Source organism: Crocuta crocuta, unplaced genomic scaffold (assembly GCF_008692635.1).
Source record: "Crocuta crocuta isolate KB4526 unplaced genomic scaffold, BGI_CrCroc_1.0 scaffold128, whole genome shotgun sequence".
In the NCBI taxonomy this organism is placed as follows: domain Eukaryota; kingdom Metazoa; phylum Chordata; class Mammalia; order Carnivora; family Hyaenidae; genus Crocuta; species Crocuta crocuta.
Window position 1 is genome coordinate 3,560,626 of NW_027532232.1, and position 21,140 is coordinate 3,581,765.

The window sequence follows — 21,140 nt, forward strand, 5'->3', positions numbered from 1 at the left end:
CCTTGGGCTCTGCGCTGATGGTGCAGAGCTCACTTGGGATTCTGTCTCTCCTTCTCTCTGCCCCTCCCAAGTTTGTTCTCTCTCTCGCTCTCTCTCTCTCTCTCTCTCTCTCACTCTCAAAATAAATAAAATAGGGGCACCTAGGTGGCTCAGTTGGTTAAGTGGCTGACTTCGGCTCAGATCTCACAGCCTGTGGGTTCGAGCCCCGGGTCGGGCTCTATGCTGACAGCTTAGAGCCTGGAGCCTGCTTCAGATTCTGTATCTCCCTCTCTCTCTCTCTGTACTTCCTTCGCTCACACTTTATCTCTCTTTAAAAAAATAAACACTAAAAAAAATTAAAAATAAATAAATAAAACAATATTTTTAATTTGAGAAAAAGAATTCAATGCCAGTACCAGCATAAGGATAATATCTATTTTTAAAATGCAAATTATAAGGAACAGACGTTAAAAAATAAATTATCAAAGCCGCATTTAAATAAGAGACCACTTTTAAAGCAATCTTTAATACTGAATTTTAGGAGTATTCCGTCAGTCTCACTTGATGGTTATATACTTCGTGTGTGTGTGTGAGTACACGGTAGTCTNTGGAGCCTGCTTCAGATTCTGTATCTCCCTCTCTCTCTCTCTGTACTTCCTTCGCTCACACTTTATCTCTCTTTAAAAAAATAAATAAACACTAAAAAAATATTAAAAATAAATAAATAAAACAATATTTTTAATTTGAGAAAAAGAATTCAATGCCAGTACCAGCATAAGGATAATATCTATTTTTAAAATGCAAATTATAAGGAACAGACGTTAAAAAATAAATTATCAAAGCCGCATTTAAATAAGAGACCACTTTTAAAGCAATCTTTAATACTGAATTTTAGGAGTATTCCGTCAGTCTCACTTGATGGTTATATACTTCGTGTGTGTGTGTGAGTACACGGTAGTCTTTTTTATAACTGAAAGGTGGATTGTCTGCTTTGTGCACTATTTAGAGCACATTTAGATTCCAGGCTGGTCTTCCTATGTAACCCAGTACACTTCTATCCTACTTCCTCCTGAATTAATTGATATAATGAGCTGATGTAAATTACTTTCACTATTAGGCTGAGCTAATATTAACCCGCAACCATTTAGAAAGTAAATATACCACACAAAGCCATATACATACTGAATTCCAAAATTAAGTATCAAGGATTTTTTTTTAGTTTTTCATAATTTTGGAGTGTCTATCCCATTGCCTTCTCTCGTGATCTGGAGAATCAGGGTGGTGAGTGTAAATAAATACCTTCTGCAGAAGCCCGGGCTTTGGTGCCTGTGAGGGTTCAGGAGGGCACGATTATGTCTTTGTCACTGCTTTCTCATTTCCTCTGCTGGGAAATTTTTCAACATCTTAATTATAAAAGTGCAGTGAAATGCTCTAAACTTCATATTTATTCATATTCTACCCATAACTACTCTAATATCCATATTTCTATAGCATTTCCTGTTCCTCTGATAGTCATCAAATTCTGCCTGGCATTGTATTTTGTGTGAATCCTATCCTCCATCTCCACCTAGGTTATAAGGTCTTTGGAGAAGGACCCTCCTTGTAGCCTTGATAACAGCAAGTCCAAATATATATGAAATACAAGTTCCTTTTTACGTAGAGTGAATTTTCCACACACACCCCTCCCCCCATGGTAACCCAACATTGTGTGTTTGCTTCTGTTGTGTTTTCCCGCAGTAATGCTCTTTCAGTTCTTCTCTTATAGTCTCGTCTGTTCATCGAGGCTGCACCTAAAAGTTTTCTATTTTGCCCCAAATCTACATATGATCCCTCGTGTGAAACTCCATCATGCATTATTTGTCCCTGCATTATGGCACTTTTCATTTCCACCTTGTGTTATAGTTTTCATATATACAATATACTCACTTTTTTGTTTGTTTTATTTATTTCTGAGAGAGAGAAAGCATGAGCATGGGAGGGTCAGAGAGAGAGAGGGAGACACAGAATCTGAAACAGGCTTCAGGCTCTGAGCTGTCAGCACAGAGACCAACATGGGGCCCAAACCCACGAACCGTGAGATTGTGACCTGGGCTGAAGTTGGATGCTCATCCAACTGAGCCACCCAGGTGCCCCACAATATATTCACTTTTATAGGCTGTGAGTTCTTGAAATCTTATTTGCCTTCTATTCCCATGTGCTATGCACATAGGCAGGTGTTCAGTAAATGTTTGTTGCATGACTAAAGGTTTGCAAAGAGTTGTAGAGGAACAGAGTTCCTCCATAAGAATGGGAGGTTCACTGAGAAATGGAGTTATGCCTGCTACGCTGGGTTTAGGCGTGACTGAGGGTAAGTCAAGAATGGGGGATGACGAATGCCGCCTCTGAGACCAGTCCTATCAAGTTCACAGCAGGAAGCTACCAGGGCATTAGGACCAAAGGCGCCCATGCTGTGTGGTGTCTATCAGTCCATTGCCTCTGATCCACTACTGTAGGTTCTTCCGTTGTATCCTGGGTAGACTTTTCCATTTTAGAGAATTTCTTATGAAAATCTTTAAACCTTTTGTGAATCTTAGTATGGAACAATGCCTTTGTTATCTGTGAGGATCTTAGCCAGAATTATAAAGGATCAGGTTGTGGGGAAGTTGTAGAAAAGAATTAGTGGGGGGAATAAGGCCATAGGACCAAGAGACTGGAAAGATCCTGCTCTTGAAACCGGAGTATTTCTGAACAGATTTCAACCTCACTGTTGTGAGGGTACAGGCACGCTATGAAAATATGCCCTCGAAGTTGCAGTCCAGATATTTGTAGCTCCCATATGTTGCCTCTACTTCCTGCCTATTAATTATCTAGTTTATGGGTATTATCTCCACACCTTAAATCTACTTGTAAGGTAGGTAAAATTACTCCATATTTTAAATGAGAAATTGATGTTAAGAAAGGTTAGGTGCACCTGGGTGGCTCAGTTGATTAAGCATCCTACTTCAGCTCAGGTCATGATCTTGCAGTCTGTGAGTTTGAGCCCTGCGTCGGGCTCTGTGCTGACAGCTGGGAGCCTGGAGCCTGCTTTGGATTCTGTGTGTTCCTCTCTCTCTCCCCCTCCCCAACTTGTTCTCTGTCTCTCTCTCTCTCTGTCTCTCTCTCCCTCAAAAATAAACATTAAAAATAAAAGGTTAACTTACATAGCCACAACTGGCTATATAGTAAATAGAAAGACAAAGATTTGAACATGGAACCCACATTTCCCCCTGTATTGTGCTCGATGCTGTTTTGGGTACATGGTTTTCATTCACCAGCTGGGCATAGGGTGAGAAGTACAGAAGACTTAACAATCTTTTCTTTTAAGGCTAGCACAGTCTTATTGCTGTTGCCACAGCATTATTTCAAAAACTCAAAATTGCTATGAAAAACTCAGCGTTGCCCCTTTCTGACTTGGTATTGGCCTTGGTAAAGAAGAGGCCAGGAACAAGGTGGCTAATCTTCCATCTTTCACCAGGAGGAAATTCAGCTAGTGTCTTTTTTGTGTGTGCAAAGGCAAAATAAAATGAATCTGGGCTATGCAAATGAGTCTCTCCACTGTTAATTTCTACTGTTTACTCAAAAATGGGAAACACCAGGCTTGTGATACATCATCTTTTGTGCGCCTGGCACCTTCCATCATGGATCATATTAATCTGCTTAAACTAACAAGGATTAATTGCCTTGGTAAGTCAACCTGGCATTGAAATGATATATTGCCCAGACAGCTTGGAATTCGGCCACTCATAAATCTCATTCGCGTGTGGGTTTATTTCTGTTTGTCTCTCTCTCTGACAGATGTGTGCCCAATCACTGTGAGCATGGCGGGAAGTGCTCGCAAACATGGCATAGTTTCCAGTGCGCTTGTGAGGAGACGGGATACAGTGGAGCCACCTGCCACAACTGTGAGTACTTCTTCCTCTCACTCTGACCTTGTAATTGCACCCAGACTCGGGGTGTTCAGCATGCACCCACTATTCAGCTGATGCTAAAGAACCCAGATTGTGGGTTCTGCATCCTCAGGACAGCATCTTGAGATGTCAGGATATATTCTCTCCTGCCTAATGACTCAAAAAGAAGGACCAGTGTGTCCAGTGTTCCGTAAACATGGTTGGGAATGGAATGCTGATCTTGGATTTGCCTCTTTGTATCTAAGCCATGTCTGGATAGATTGGGAAATTGTGTTAGTGTAATGTCTCTGACTGGATCCTCATTTATCAGTTCATCAGAGAGACAGACAGAGTATAATTTGAACCTTCAGTGTCTGGACAGTAGTTGTCTCATGCTCTATCACAACTATTCGGCCACATTTTTCAGATCAAAAAAATAAGTTAGAAAGTGGAGTAAAAGTCCATTAAGTTCTATATCTAAAATAAGAATCCAAGAAGGCAAGCTTTTTTCCCCTAAATATTAAAAGTAAAAAGTGACAAGTGAAAATGACTAGTAAAACACAGATGTGCCTTGTTTTACGTAATCACTTTACGCTGAAAAGTTAAAGATTATATTTTTTGTAATTCAGAGAAAATTTTTAAATGAATGTGAACTCTATATCTGTAACATTAATTTCCCCAAAACACGTGGCTGTTTATAAAGCCCTTTCTGGAAACAGATTTGCCATAAAGCATATAAGAAGTCCACCTTTGGTAATTCAAAGAATATTTTTAAATGAATGTTAACTCTATATTTGTAACATTAATTTTCCAAAAATGCATAGCTGTTTAAAAAGCCCTTTGGAAACAGATTAGGAATGCAACATAGAGTTGAAAGAAGTCCATCTGTCTGCAGTGCGTGCGTGCGTGTGTGTGTAGGGAGAAAAGAAGAGGGGGAGAGAAAGAGATTCAGTCTTCTTCAGTCTCCTCCTAATATACTGAAAAACTGAGGATCTAATATCTAACCCCTCTAATTACACAGACTTCTTTCATTTCACTTCATTTTTAGGAAACAATGACAAAAATATTATCAGAGAAGAGTTCTGGGATTAGTAAAATGCAGGACAGCTCTCTGAGCCTTTCATATTATTTGTAGCAAAAGTTAGACATTGTATTCAGAATATAAGACTTCAACAAAGAAAAGTGTTTGTAATCTATGTTTTTGCACTTATTATTTTGTTTAGGAAGCTATTCAAAAACAAGAGACAAAAACGCTCCTAGGAAAATTAACATTAATAGTACGATATACAAGAAAATAAAAACAGATTGTAGTGTGCCTGGGTGGCTTAGTCAGTTGAACTCCAACTCTTGACTTTGGCTCAGGTCATGATTTCACAGTTCATGAGTTCGAGCCCTGTGTCGGGCTCTGCACTGACATTACGAAGTCTGCTTGGGATTCTCTCTCTCACGTGCCTCTACTCCCCACCCGGTTCTCTCTCTCTCCCTCTGAAAATAAATAAATAATCTTAAAAAGAGATAGTAATTTGATTATTATTAAAGCATATAGAGGTATATGGAAAAATATTTTCAGGAATAAAATATGAAACTGATACTGAAATTAGTTACAATAATGGAGATATATAACTATAGTTGCCCCTTGCCAGTTACATCAAAATGTTAAGCTTCAGTCTTTAATATTCATTATATGATAAACAATGCTTGAGTTAGGTAACTTTGATAAAACTGTGCACCTTCACTCCATCAGTATAATTTATATATTGTGCTGTACATACCACCATTAACTATAAGGGCTCTTGTTCCTAAATATGAAAATTCTAACTAAAGACAAAGAACCAGAAATCGGAGGTGGTGACAAGGTTTTTGTTTTTTTTTTTTTAACTCAGTGACCACTTTGATACTGAATTGAAAAGCAAATAATTATTTTTTATAACTGCTTCCTTCATTTAAATACACAGCAAAGAAAAAGATTTTAATAATATTTAATAAGTTTAAATATATGGTACTGGTTGAATAGTTGAGTTTTTTTTTTTAAAGTAATGACTCCAACTATTAGAAATGTTCTGAGAGTATTTACATAAAAGAGGGAAAGTTTCTCCTCCTACCTGTTTGTTATTTCACTTTTGTATCTATAAAAGTAGAATCATTCATTTCGATATAGAAAGCCTGATCTCTGATTGTTCTCTCTAAGTGAAGCCAAAATCTTGAATATCAAGCATGTGCATAAAGAGAGGTTAGAAGGTCATAGTGCATAATTAGAGACAATGTAGAGTGGCACTATTATGTGGTGAAAAATATTTATCTTGTAGCTTATTTAGGGTATATGCTTCCAAATAAACTGAAAGGCTTGATTTATCTCTTAGTTACTCCTGTGGATTAGTTCAAAATTGCCAGGGTCTGGTCCAGCAATAATAATGTAAAAATATATAGTATACGCCATTCAGTTTGATACAGAATGAACGACACTGCAATTCGACTTAGTGACTACACTGTTAGCAAGAGCATTGGGGTCAAAAGAACCCGTTTCTGATGCTGGCTAGCTAACTACGAGATTACCATGCCCTGTACCTTTGTGCTGAGTCATTTCATTTCTCTCGGACTTCCTTTCTTCCTCTTGACTAAATGGCTCTAGAGGTTGCTTACAGTTCTGAAAGTCAGTGAGCTGAACCTTCCAGTTGCTTATTCTGTGTTCTATGGTTTTGCATTTTGTTATCGTTGTTAAATATTTTACCATATTATTTACTGCCGGGGTCAAGGGTCCCTTTTAAAAAAGGACTTATGGTAATTTTATTATAGTACTACTTTTAAAAAGAAAAATAAACCAGCTAACTAAAATCTAGAGTTTAGTATTACTAAATACTTAGTAGAGCTTCAACCATTACAGTTGGACTACTATTTCCACGTATTTTCTACTCTGTTCTTGGCTTGGTCAGGGTGACATAGCTATTTCTTGGAAGACCGGTGATCATCCAGGCCAGAGGCTGGAGTCTAAGATGGAACCAAGAAGCCCTTTTTTGATAGGTCACACTGCCCGAGTTTGAACTTGGCCCTGTCTCTTACTTACTGGTAGCCTTGGACACTTAGAAGCTTTGAGCTTCAGTTTTGTCCAATGTGAAATGGGTGCAGTGACCCTTATAAAGCCACCCTAAGACTAAATGATGTGGTTTATGGAAGACACGGAGAAGAGTTTAAGCAACTTTAATAATGAGCAAATTTTCACCAATTCATCCCTATGAGGACAGATATCCTCTGATCTGAACTTCTGTTTCAATAATTGTCCACACCCATAACTGGTCACTTAATTTCATTCTCCTGTTCATTGTTCTCATTCTCATGGCAGATTGGGTTTGATTTCTCTAGTTTTCTTTTTTTACAGAAGAATCGAAGAGAATTAAAAGGGATCTGGATATGTCCTAGCTCTGTATCTGTCTGTTGGTATGTTTATACGTGGAGAATTTATTTTCAAATACATTTTACACAGGGCTCAGAGGCTTGTTATTTACAAACCACTGTCCTGGGGAGTCAGGATGTCACCCTTTGGATGAGGAAATGCCACAGGGAAGCCTAAAGCTCAGATCGCAGGAAAGGGCAGCCCAGATTTTGTTCTCCCAAACACTAAAGAGGTTAGTTCGTGACCAGACCATGTAAATACATGAACCTGTTGCTGTTTTATCTTTTAAATTTTCTTATGCAGATATATATTCCTTTCTCAGTGAATTTGTAGCTTACTAGTAGCTTGTCAAAACTTAAAATCGCATCAAAGAAGTTAGAATGATCGTGTTGAATACTACATGTATTGTTTGTTATATTGACTTATTTACCCTCACCCTCTCAAAAGTAGAAGAGTGTGTCTTTCTTGTGAGCAAAGCTTCATGTTGATAGTTACAGTCTTTGTCTCTTCCTGGTGCTTTATAGAAACTTGCAATTGTTCTGCAAGCTTGCTTTCCAGTATTTCCTGTCTTCTTTAAGATCCAGCTATCATCTCATGTTTTCTATATGTGTTCCTTAGCCTTCATAATTGTGGTGCTCACTTACATGAATTAAATTCAAAAGGCAACCCCTTATCTCAGGGCCTGGTAGATATATTTTTTCTCATGCTGCTGGAGCCTATCTTTGACCTCCATCCTTCTGCATGTAATATCAACCTCTTCATTGGAACTTCCCGAAAAAAACCTAGAATATTCTCGATAATGTGAAATTGTTGGCTGTCTTCATAAGCAAGAGGGCATTGGACAGATATAAGCAATGCTTAGGCTGAAAATTTAGAAGAATTACTAAATACCACATCTTCATTCTCAGAGAAAATCTTCTTCCAATATTTGGTATGAAAAGAGAGATCTCACCTTGCCAAGATAAATAAACATTACTCTTTCCAGAGGTAGTAACAGGAGGTGAACAGAATGACCCACACAGATCTCTTCCAACTTAAAAATTATGTGATTTCTGACTTCTGGGATACTAAGAAGGAGCAGGGTCTGATGTTGCCACACAAATGCAAAAGTAGTTTTTACTAGCTGGTGTTAGAGGAAAAATTGAAATTTAAAAGGATAGTATTCTACGTCCTGTAGCCTGGAGCTGTAACTCTGGGTCCATAAATTTGTAAACCATAAATTACACTGCACCTTATTACCACACACATGAAAAGTGCAATGGATTTCAATAGTGCATACCATGTTCTTTATAATCCGTTAGATTCATAAGTAATTGAACTCAAGGCATAATTTTTTAATAGAAATTAATCTTACCTGCTTGTGGGCACACTAACCTAGGGCATAAACACCTAGATTTATTGGCCATAGGAAATTTGGTGTCTTCATCTGTTTGGAATGACCACAGACAAGTATCAATGAAGACAACTTGGAATTTGAACATTGCACCCCCTCCTCCCTCCAAAACAAATGTCTGCTGAATACAATCATGTCCTTACAGAACTGGAATCTATCAGGGTGCCTGAGTGGCTCAGTTGGTTAAGTGTCCAACTTTGGCTCAGGTCATGATCTTGTGGTTCATGAGTTCAAGCCCCATGTCGGGCTCCATGCTGACAGCTCAGAGCCTGGAGCCTGCTTTGGATTCTGTGTCTCCCTCTATCTCTGCCCTTTCTCTCTCTCTCTCTCTCTCTCTCTTTCTCTCTTTCTTTCCCTCCCTCCTTCCCTCCCTCCCCCTCTCTCTTTCTCTCTTTTTTTCTCTCTGAAAAATAAACAAACATTGGGGTGCCTGGATGGCTCACTTAGTTGAGTCCAACTTCAGCTCAGGTCATGATCTTGTGGTCTGTGAGTTTGAGCCCTGCCTTGGGCTCTGTGCTGACAGCTCAGAGCTTGGAGCCTGCTTCAGATTCTGTGTCTCCCCCTCTCTCTCTGGAGAGAGAGAGAGAGAGACAGAGACAGAGACAGAGAGACAGAGAGAGAGAGAGACAGAGAGAGAGAGAAATCAGAAATAAACCTTAAAATTTTTTGAAAAAATAAAAGAATTGGAATCCATCCCTCCGCTATAAATTCAACTCACTTATATGAGCCTATTTGGTATGGTTTTCCACCATACTTTTCCTCCCTTTTTACCTACTGGTCTCTTCGGCCTCCTCTCAGATTTCCATGAATGCCCTGTACCCTCACCCTGTTCCCTCTGCCCTCTACCGCCACCACAGGATTTTGAACATCCTCCCTCTCTGCTTTATCAGTTACACTCCTACTCACCCTTCAAATCTCAGTTCAGTAGCCACCTCCTTTTTTAATTTTTTTAAAATATTTATTGATTTTTTAGAGATAGAGAGACACTGCAAGCAGGGGAGGGGCAGAGAGAGAGGGAGACACAGACTCTGAAGCAGGCTCCAGGCTCCAAGCTGTCAGCACAGAGCTTGATGCAGGGCTCGAACCCATGACGTGCAGGAACATGACTGCTTAACCAACTGAGTCACCCAGGTGTCCCAGTAGCCGCCTTCTTAGGAAAGCTTTCTATGACCTGTAATTAGGTCAAATGCTCTTTTTCTAAGATATCTTAGCATTGGTGATGATTGTGATTTAACATTTATTATTTGTGACTCTTTAATACTTACTATCTGTCTCTTCCAATGGCCCATAATAGCTGAGAGGAGACTGTGGCAGGTTCTGTTCACCAGTTTATTCCCAGGGCCTGCCCAGCATATAGTATGTGCTCACTGAATGTGCATTCAATCAAAGAGTGAATGAATGGCAGAGAAGGTAAAAAGCATCAATAGCTTTTTAAAGGTCAATGTCCTTTATACAAATTCACGAAGATAGTGAAGGTATAAAGAGAGAAAACCTAAAGGGACAAAGGAAAACAGGAGGGCAGATAATAAAGGATAGGTTCGTGGAAGGCTGAGGGGGTAGTGATAGTAACAGTAGAAACAACCAGTAGAGGTATAAAATTATAAGAAATTATATGGAGGAAGTCAGTATATGAGCAAACAAACCTGCACATTTCAAATAATCATGAGGAAAACACTGCGCTGTGCATGTGAAGGCATGTTCATTAAAGTGACTTGCAGGAAAATGTAATTATGTGCAAAGTAAGTTACAACAACAAAAAATAACCTCTTAGATAATGAAGCACAGTCAGCTAGTGTACTGGCTGGCATATGAGTTACACTAAAATAGGTATATTGAAATACAGACCAGTATTAAACTTGGGGTGAAATTTGAATAAGATGACCATAGTCCTTTTATTTACTATGTAATATCATATGTATATTCTTGCTACAAGAAAAGTACAGAGAAGGAAAAGGACTCAGGATTTGAAATTTGATGTTCTGATGTCAAATCCTTAGATCCTCAGCCTTCCCTCACCACTAGCAGAATTTTCCTAGCTAGATGATGGTAACTCTCTCCCAGACCTCTAAATCCTCTGTTCCTCAGCCTTCTTAGCATACGAGTATGAATTTCACTTACACCCATAAAGAGTGAAGTAAGATCTCAGGACACACTGCTGGTCACCAATAGCAACAAAATGAGAAGCACTGGACTTAATTCCACTCTCTTTTTTTTCCACTCTTCCCCCGCCCCCTCTCTGCTATCTTGACTTTGGGTTTTGGACGATCACTTAACCTCTTTGTACTTACGTATCCTCCGGGGCATTCAATGCAATATTGTCTCTTAAAGTGCTTTGTAAATTTAGAAAATATTTGGTATCATTTTGTAACTTTTCTTATACCACCAAGTCTTTCAAAACAGCCAGCAAAAGTTTTGTCTGATTATAAGTAGCTTAATGTTACAAAGCGCTGATATAGTTGGTTCTCAAGGAAAAGATCAGAGAATGTCTCAATATTTAAGCCAATAGTCACCGAAGACATAAAAGGCTTTATTAGCAAATATAATGGCTACACGGGCTGATTTACACATGCAGGATGAATCTCTTTTCTAGCCTAGACACAGCATTAAGTAACCAGATCGTGCTTCTTTATCAGGTGAACAATTACCAGTCTTCCAATTTTACCTCCCTCTCATCCTTTACATCCTACACTGTGACCTACTTCAGATGCTTATTGTGTCTCTGTTATTAAGGGATATGTCCTTGTCATTAAGGAGTGACTAGGGCACAACCACAGGACTATGAGACCTATAGATCTATACTCTTCCCATTGCTTATTAACTTTTTGTCCATTCACCAGTATGGTGAGAGTGGACTCCATGCTGCATATAGAATGTAGAGTAGAGAAAGAAAAGGGGACCATGTGATGTTAATAGCTCCCTCCACAGAAATGTATAGTTTCATTGAAAAATAAAAACCTGTGGGGCACCTGGGTGGCTCAGTCAGTTAAGCATCCAACTCTTGATTTCAGCTCAGGTTTTGATCTCACAATTCATGAGTTCGAGCCCCACTTCCAACTCTGTTTTTACAGTGCAGAGCCTGCTTGGGATTCTTTCTCTCTGCCCCTCCCTTGTGCACTCTCTCTCTCTCTCTCAAAATAAATAAATAAACTTAACAAATAAAAGCCCTTATGATCATCACTCATTTACATATCTTTGGCTTTTTGAGATTGTGAGCTAAGGATAAATTGTACCATATGTTTGCCTCTTATGGACTAAATTGCCACTTTTCATTTTACAAAATATGTATATGTATAATTGTATGGAAAAATTACCAAATATCACAAATTCTTTGTAATCCTAAGCAATTGTTTCACCTGTTCAGATTATATGGTCAGATTATCTCTGTTTATTTCTGGACTTTCTTTCTTACCTGACGGATGGGGAGAGATGAGAGTGAGGAGGAAGCCGCTCCAGCACAGTGTCGGGTGGGGGGTCTGGTTCTCCCGGAACACGCACAATTGAAATGACAGTAAGCCCTTGCTCAGTTGTGTGTATTCTCCAGATGAGCAGCTCACTTTCTCACCAAAGCCAAAGCATTTGGGGAGAGAGGAAAAGGAAAGGAAGGAAAGGACCAGTGGTGTCACTTCCTGAAATCACACTGACTTACAAAAAGAAGAAATAACCCCAGCAGCGCCCCCCGCCTCAGATTTTCACCTGGCATCTGCAGATAAAGGAAGACGGAAAGAAAAGGGAGAAATGTAGAAAGAAATGTTGGAAGGGAATTTTTAGAGGCCATTCTGTCTTTCAGCCACAACCAAATAAATTACATTGGATTAAAATAGTGCAGGTCATTTGGAGAAACACAGCCCAAGGACCTTTACATTTCTAAGGCAGCCCAAATTTCAAATTAATCCCTTCTTTTATGCCTTGCTTTGGAAAGATGGCTGAGATTAAACCTAGAAAGAAAGGATTTAATTTCAGTTTTACAAAGACTTTTTCAATAGTTTCAAAAATATATCTTTCTCTTTGAATAAAAAGCCTCTGCAAAAAGTTGATCTGGGAATGCATATTAAAAAGCAGCCTACCATAGAGACTGAGCTCTGATCCTGTGAACTGCTCAGAGGCTATAAAATGCCAGTGCTAGGTCTCGAGGGAGTTGACATTATTCATTAAACTCTGTAGTTTGAATCCCAGCGACCATCTCAGCCAAGGCTCACCGTGAAGAGAAAAAAGAATGGAAAACACTCACCTTTACACCTTTGCCAAGTTCGGTTAAGGAAAGGGAGATAGAGGGGAAGCCTGATTATTGGCAGATAAAGAAGGAAACTTCACAGACCCTTGTCTTTACTCAAAAAAACAAGAAAGGAGAATTAAAGTTAAATATAATATGTGCCTTTCCTTTGATCCTTTAAACATCTCCTGAATCAAATGATTTCTTGCTTTCATATTGACATTAGTCACTGTACCCCTACTGTAAGACTTGAGCTTTACAAACTCAGAGTAGAGGATTACCTCTGATTTATATAGATGGTCACAGTTCATTCAGTAATATTATATGTCCATTATGTAGGTAGCACAGTATGTGGATTTCAGAAATACAGACAAGGGCTTGCTTCCTTATGAAGTAGACACGCTGGTTAAAAGAGGAAGACAGACAGACAGGAAGCATTAATACATTAGTAGAAGGTAACATGCTTATGTGCCGAACTGGTGTAAAAGCCAGTATGTATAGTGAGAGGGAGAGCAACATGAACCAAGGCGGCTGGGGAAGGGTTCTAGGACCGGCTGAACCCTGAGAAAGCCCCTCGTTTGCTTGGTTGGGAATTAAGATTGGACCTGATGGGGGGAAATGTAGGTGTAGGGACAGCAGAAGCAGGGTTTGAGGGCAGAAAAGTAGCCTCCTCCTGAAAGGGGCCTGGCTTTGGAGTCCACAGACTGCAGTGGGAATGCTCCTTCAGAGTTTTATATGGCTTACGATACTGGAGAAGTTTCTAAACCTTTCTGGGCTCCTGTTTAAGTAGTGTCCTGGAGCCAAGGTTCATAAATATTCAGGAATTTTGTGAGCTCGTTTTTAAGGCTTGGTAGCGTGAACCAGCTATAGCGGGAGAATGTACCCAATGGAAATTAACGAGACCTACAAATTTCTATTCCTTAAATTCAAGACACTCGGTTTGGTTTGCTCAGCTGTCTATGAAAATAACTACCCAGTAATGCATGTAGTGATTTTTTTTCCCCACCATTCACATGACAAAAATCTGAAGAATGAATGATTGATTCCTGTTTTGTATGTTTCCAACATCATGGTGAACAAAGAACTCTCTTCATTTCTTTCATTCTTATGACTGCATTCTGCTTTTCTTCCTCCTTTCCAAGCCCTCCTGGCAAAAGAATGTATAGTTCAGATTGCTGGAATCTGGAATGAAAATGTTTATCTGTGCAAATAATTCCTTCTGTTATATTTGTTGTAGACATCTAATGCCACTAAAAGCAAAAAGTATCCCATGGAAAGGGTGGCAATTTCCAGAAAATGTTGCTGGTTCGCTTTTTGACTGCTTTCAAATTCTAGTACAATATTTTACTTGAAAATATTTTATTTGGGGGCACCTGAGTAGCTCAGTCGGTTAACTGTGAAACTTCCAACCCAGGTCCTGATCTTACAGGTCATGAGTTCGAGCCCCATGTCGGGCTCAGTGCTGACAGCTCAGAGCCTAGAGCTTACTTCAGATTCTCCCTCTCTCTCTCTCTCTCTGTCCCTCCCCTGCTGGCTTGCTCTCTGTCTCTCAAAAAAAAATGAATAAACGTTAAAATATATATTTTATCTTAGCCAAGTGCAAGTGAAATACTGTAAATGGATTTGACTAAAAAATGTAATTTTTACATAAAGCAAGAACAGTGTCCAGTGGCTTGCACTTCCTTGGTCTCGTTACATAATTTGTTTCTGAGCTACTTGATGGATCCCGTCCACAAAATATGCCTTACCCCATTCTTGAAAGACCTTTCTTTCCATCGCAGATGCCAGCACCAAATGCCAGACAAGGTTGGCACCTATAAAATCACTGTCATCACTCATTATCAGGCATCAGAATGTCCTAATAATACTTTTTGCCACTATCCAGTCCTGTGGAGATGTCAATTAAACATGTCTTGCTTGCCAAGTCATGTGATCCACTTTCACTGTGCTGGAGAAAGCCAAGTGAGGCCATCCAGTTGGATTAGATAAAGAAACACCTCGAAGAGTTTGGCTGGAGAAAGAGAAATTCCTTCCATCTATATTATTGCAATGGAATTCAGAACTCCAGAAAACCCTGTGTGTTTTTGGTACCATATGGCTGCCTGTTGCTGAGTTGCCCTTCTTAGAGAATGTTCAAGCATTCAGTGGAAGGCATATTCCTACTCAGTAAATACCAACATATTAAGACTTCTTTATAGTCTCAGTGACATAGAGACTTTGTGAGTAATTAAAACCTGAATTATACAGGCCAGATTATTTCGAAAGTTCCCAACCTACCTAAAGCAAGGTGAATGGAACAAGCTTTGTTCATTCATTGTCCAAAAGGATTAGTTTCTTTTTTCCTTTGTATAATTCTTTAAATCAAGCTGGCATGTGTTATGTGAGAGAGAAGAAAGTTTTATGAACTTCTTCAGGGGCGAGATGATCAGTGATGCAGCTCTGGGAGTGGACCGCGGGACTGCACGTATATTAGATGCCCTTGGGAAGGTGGGTGGGAAAATTCAGGCAGCACTATTTGCCTTCACCAGCTGGGGAGGCCTGAGCTGTTGCAGAAAATCTCCTCTTGTCTCCGTGGGCCATGTGGCCGATTAGCCACAAGGCCAGTCATCCAAAGGGTGCCAAAGTGCAGCAGACCCTGGGGAGAGGAAGCTGAATCAGTGATGGGAGACAGAAGGACAGTGATGACAGAATGAATCCTCTTCCGGTCCATGCTGTGTCCACTGCTTAGGACACTCCACCGTTACCAGATGAAAGGAAGCAGCAACTCTGTCTTGCAACTTTTGCTTTGCCTGGGTGCCATTGGCATAGCTCCACTGGACAGAGGTCGTTTCTGTGAAGCATATTTCTGCAGCCTGAACTAGGTTTGGGGGCTCATGTGTATTTTAGAGATAAAAAATAATGATACGGAATGATTCATGGGGCAGAAGTAACATGGAAGACAAATTTATTGAGGAGCATTTGAAATGTGATTAGCAACCACATGAGAAAGTTTATTAATGGAAAACATTTTCTCCATATCTCTTACCCAGAGTAGATGTCGCAAGAACTCACACATTATAAAAGCATATTTGTTTAAAGCCCAAGGAACTTACTCACTATATAAAAATTGCTAAGGGATTTTGAATTGGGATTCAGTTTGCATTCAAGCTGCTACTTTTTCCTACTTATCATCTCCCTAAGCTTCCCACATACCACCTATCTCAAGATGAGATAAATGAACATGAGGCCCTAAATTCTACCACATGTGCCTCCTTAGCTAAGGACTGGATTCACTCTGACACTTGATTAACATCAGTTGCACATGTGGTAATAAAAAAGCAAATTTAAAGTACACAAACTATAATTTTCATGCTGGGATGATTTAGATTCCAGCAGTCTCTCTATTGATTGGTTTAAGAAAACTATTTCCATTGAGTTTTTTTTTTTTTTAATGAGGGTGCCCAGTGGAAAATCACACTTGAGTTTTGCAGAACTTTGTGCTTCTCAAAAGTAACAAATAGAACTTTGATGGTTGGGAAGATGGGCTTGCTATCCATTGACTTTATGACCAGATCGACAAAGATTGAGAAGGGTAGTAGATATTTTGAAATACTCACTGATATACTAGTGTATTGGGATTAGAGACCACACCTAAAAAAGATAAGTGGATGCCCTGAAATGCATGTCCTGAAATGTTGCCTTCTTACAGTCTTCTTATCAGAATGTCTGCAACCACCCCATTTTCCTGAATTTTGTCCCAATTCTCTTTTCCACTCTGTGGCTACCTGCTACTTTCAACCAGAGAAGAAAGACTTTAAGCAGGGATGATGGGTAGAGAGACTACGTAGGTGGCTGTTTGGTCATGTGGCCCTGACAAGTTGATAATATATTGGGAGATGTGGTAGAGAAGCCACATCCCAGTTTCTGACATTAGTTTCCGCTGACGCTCATGCCCTGACAGCAGTTGAGGTGGGAGCAAATTAGGGAACCTCCGAGAAACACAGAGGTTGCTCGCATTTGCTCATGGGTGCACATGAACGGCGAGAACCTGCAGTGTCAGCATTAGTGAATTACAATCACTCCATTCTGTAGAGACCACGTAAAATCTTTTAACAACATTCTGAAACTTCCTGAAGAGAGTGTGTTTAGTTTAATTTTTTTAATTAATTATTTTTAAGAAAGAAAGCATGATCAGGGAAGGGGCAGAGAGGGAGAGAGAATCCAAAGCAGGCTCTGCGAGGTTCCCGCCAAGCCGGACATGAGGCTCAAACCCACAGACCACGAGATCATGACCTGAGCTGAAGTCGGATGCACAACTGTCTGAGCCACCCAGGCACCCCTAACTTGGTTATCCTTGAAAAAGTTCAAAATTATAGGTGCCCATGAAAGTTATTGTGCCCCATGACAGTGCATTAATTTTAAAACCTGTAGGTCTTATCTGTGATATGTTTATGTTAATATAAATCCGTGCTGTATACCATATACATATATGTTAGGTAGACTATTACCTTATGAATCAGAAGGCTTGTTTCCAAGGCCCATTTGGTTAGTGGAAATCTGTTCTTTACTACCCTATCTTGAATCTTCTTAAATATGCAAAACACGCAGACACTCACAACGATGTAAACTTAAGTAAATGATCAGAGGCTGACTTCTTACAGGCTAACTTTTTTGACTTGGTTGCTCATTCATAAATTACTAATACCATATACGTTCCCACACAGACTTCCCTCCTCTCTGCAAAGGTTGGAGCCCCAAATGCTGCAGAGCTCGCTGTGGGCTCTTGGCTCTGAAACAGTTCTCTCAGCGCTCTCCTGACATTATTAATGGCCCTGATGTACAAACCCAGAAAAAAATAGAATTAAAATCCAAAGTTAATTTCAAGCTCCATTAGAAATTAAAGGTGTTGGGAAAGAAATCAATATTTGCCCAGTACAAAACGACTAAATTCAAAGCAATTAATTCTATTATTTTGTAACTTCTAAAAACTATAAAGGACCTTCAAATTATAAAATGGTGCTGCACTCACACATATACACGATATGTGACTAAAAATAATGACAACGATTTCCAGAAGCAATACGCAGAAATCTATTTTATTACTTTGTAGCCATAGCATGTAGTATACACACTAAAATGTGTGTCTTAAAATAGAGCCAATTATTCTGTACAATCCATGGCTATTTCTAGCAATTAACAACACTAGGTTGTAAATCTGGGAGGATTTAAGTGACAGAAACCAGGCAAAAGAGCAAAGAGATTTATTTAAATGGAATAAATGTACCCATTTCCTTAATTCTACTTTCTCTTTTTTTCCAGCTTCTTTTTAAGTATTGCTATAGATTAACAAACAAGTGGCCTTAGAACACTGTAGTTCCAACTAGAATGAAGTGTTTTGCAACCTGTGGGGTTGTAAGTCGTAAAAGACATAAAAGTAACAGTCAGTAAAAGCTTTTTCATTGCAGAATCACTGTCACTTCTTTCCTCTTGTGCCTCTCGGGGTAAGTCTGAGTTAACACATGGACCTTTTGCAGGTCCGGAAAGATCAGAGTCAAAGGAGTGTGGATCAGGCTCTGTAATGAGGATGTGTCACTTCGTTTCCTCCCCGTGTCGAGTAGGAGCCTCAGGAGAACTGGCTCAAGCATCAGTTACCATTTCAGCACCTGAGGTGAACACCTGTAAAAGATAATGTGGGACAAACCATTGCTAGGCTTAAGGAAACACATGAGGCTTCTGGTTAGACCTTCTTCTCTTTGTGATAAAGTAGTCACTGTGGTTAAGGCTTCTGAGCAATAAACACACAACCAGGCCCTGGGCCCCTTCTAAGACTTGTCCGCAAGAGAGAACAGAGCATAGCCTCGTTCTTCCAATGGCTAACAGTCAGCTCCTTGACTTTTGAAAACGTTGTCTTTTAAAAAACTCTGTTAGCTGTATCCTTAAAGGCATGACTTGTCTCATCAGGTGATACAAAATTGGGTTTGGGGAGGTGAGCTTCCTGGCCCACCAGCCCCTCTTCTCTGTCCTGCCTGTCACTCTTCAAGGTTGCACGCGGCCTGTAACAGAAACAAAGCTGTCAGACCAAACTGATTTTCATCTCTCTTAACTCCCCTCTTGTTCAGCACTTCCTTCCTCCCTGTGATGTTTCAAAGAAGAGCAGATGCTGGATTAAGACAGACGGGTGGCACCCCTATGCCTGGAATTTACCATGTATGTGTGGTCCAAGGTGGTGACTTCCCCTCCCTGATCCTCACTTCCTCTCCTGTACGAAAAAAGGAATAATGCTTACCTGGCAAGATTTCTTTTTTTCTTTTCTTTTCCTTTCCTTTCCTTTATTTTCTTCTTTTTTAAGAATTTAAAATGTATGTGAAGTGGATATTCATTACCGAAACTCTCGTGGGCCCTCACCTGTAGTCCCTGATGGTGTTATCACGGATCTCCATTCCCCGGGCATTCCCTCTCCCTCTCCTCTCAGATCTGTTCTCAGGAGAGCATCAGATCTCTGTCATCATGCTTGCTGCTGAACATTCTACAAGTAAGAGAAAGGAAGTAAGAAATGTCAGAAAGTAGAATACAGAGCTGTGGAAATAGGGTAGGAATGCAGTGACGAGTGTTTAAGAACTTTGACTCCTGCTCAGTGTTTTTTGTAAGTGCAGCCAAAGAGTCTGAAGATGTGGTCTTTCATCACTCTCTCCTGATCCGGGTCAGCCTCTCAAATGGCTTCTATTTTCCCAGCTTCCCTGAATCTGCTTTCCTCAGTGACCTCCCCATCAGCAAATTGATACTAGTTTATCTAACTGGAGCATCTAGGTTTTAAAGAACTTGCCTTCTCCTTACAGCAGCTTTCTTTGCTCAACTACTTCTTTGTTTTGGTTCAGTTTGACGGATGCCTTTGTTTCTAGTCTATGTCCTGCCTCACTCTTTTTTTTTTTTTGTAAAGTTTAGTTTGAGAGAGAGAGAGAGCACACATGGAGCAGGGGAGAGGCAGAGAGAGAGGAGGAGAGAGAGAGATTCCCATGCAGGCCCTGTGCTGTCAGCACAGAGCTTGATGCAGGGCTGGAACTCACAAACCATGAGATCATGATCTGAGCCAAAATCAAGAGTCGGACATTTAACTGACTGAACTACCCAGGTGCCCCCTGCCCTGCTCTTAAATGACAGTGCTCCCTGGCTTTGTCCTCAGGCTTCCTTTCTCACTTACATATTTGCCCTGAATCCTCAATTTCCATGTCTTTAATTTCCATTTATACGGTGAAAATTCCTGCATCTACATTGCTAGTCTGGAACATTCTGCTGGATCCATTAAACTGCCTAATGGGGGTGCCTGGGTGGCTCAGTCAGCTAAGCATCCCACTCTTGATTTCGGCTCAGGTCATGATCTCTTAGTTTCTGAGTTCGAGCCCTGCATTGGGCTCTGTGCTGACAGCATGGAACCTGCTTGACAATCCTTCTCCCTCTCTCTCTGCTCCTCCCCTGCTCACATCTCTGTCTCTCTCAAAATAAATAAATAAACTTAAAAAAAAAACCTACCTAATGGACAGTGACCATCACACAGTAAGGATTTAATAAATATTCGTTGAATATATGAATAGCTTAGTATCCTATGTGTTAAATCCATTTCTTCATTCTATCCTGCCTTACTTTCCCTCCCATATTACTTATACATATAAATGATCCATTACTGAAGCAGCGGTCTAAAACTCCACATCTAACCAGTCACCAGGGTCAGCGTGTTCTCCCTCTGGGATATCATTTGTGTCCCACCTTCCTCTTGGGAGCTGGGTCTTCACCCAGGCTCTCCTCACTTCTGAGAAATAGCAGAGACCTTCCAATTCCTGATTTTAGAAACTTCAATTTATGCTTTACCTATCTGCTGACCTGAAATTTCAAAAGTGAGAATCGGATGCCATCATTTACAAGGTTAACACCTTCCAATAATTCTTTAACCTTGTTCACATAAAATCAGAGTAAGTTAGCATCCCAAAATGTTGCATGATCTAGTTTCTGCCTGTCTCCCTATGATCTCCTCTACCCACTCCCTTTTCTCCAAGCATTTGGAGCACAATTATAATGTTTTATACAAGCCTTTGCATAGAATGCAGTTCCTTCTCTTCCTCTTCTAGTTGATTAATTCCACACATTCTTTAGTACTCAGTCGAAGTCTCATTTATTTTGGGGAACGTTCTGTCATCCCATATCTGATTTAGGACCTCACTCCCTGTGCTCCCACCATGCTATACACACCCTATCAAAGAAATAATAATGGAGTCACTGAATAGTTGCTTCTTG

General features: G+C 40.0%; 1 protein-coding gene across 1 annotated transcript in view; it reads left to right on the forward strand.

Annotated features, from left to right (window-relative positions):
* CNTNAP2 (contactin associated protein 2) overlaps positions 1-21,140 on the forward strand; it is a 1,422,049-nt gene that overhangs the window by 647,063 nt on the left and 753,846 nt on the right. Inside the window, exon 13 of the mRNA XM_077778041.1 lies at positions 3,793-3,899. Within this exon, the coding sequence (XP_077634167.1) occupies positions 3,793-3,899 (107 nt within the window). The remainder of the gene's footprint in view (positions 1-3,792; positions 3,900-21,140) is intronic.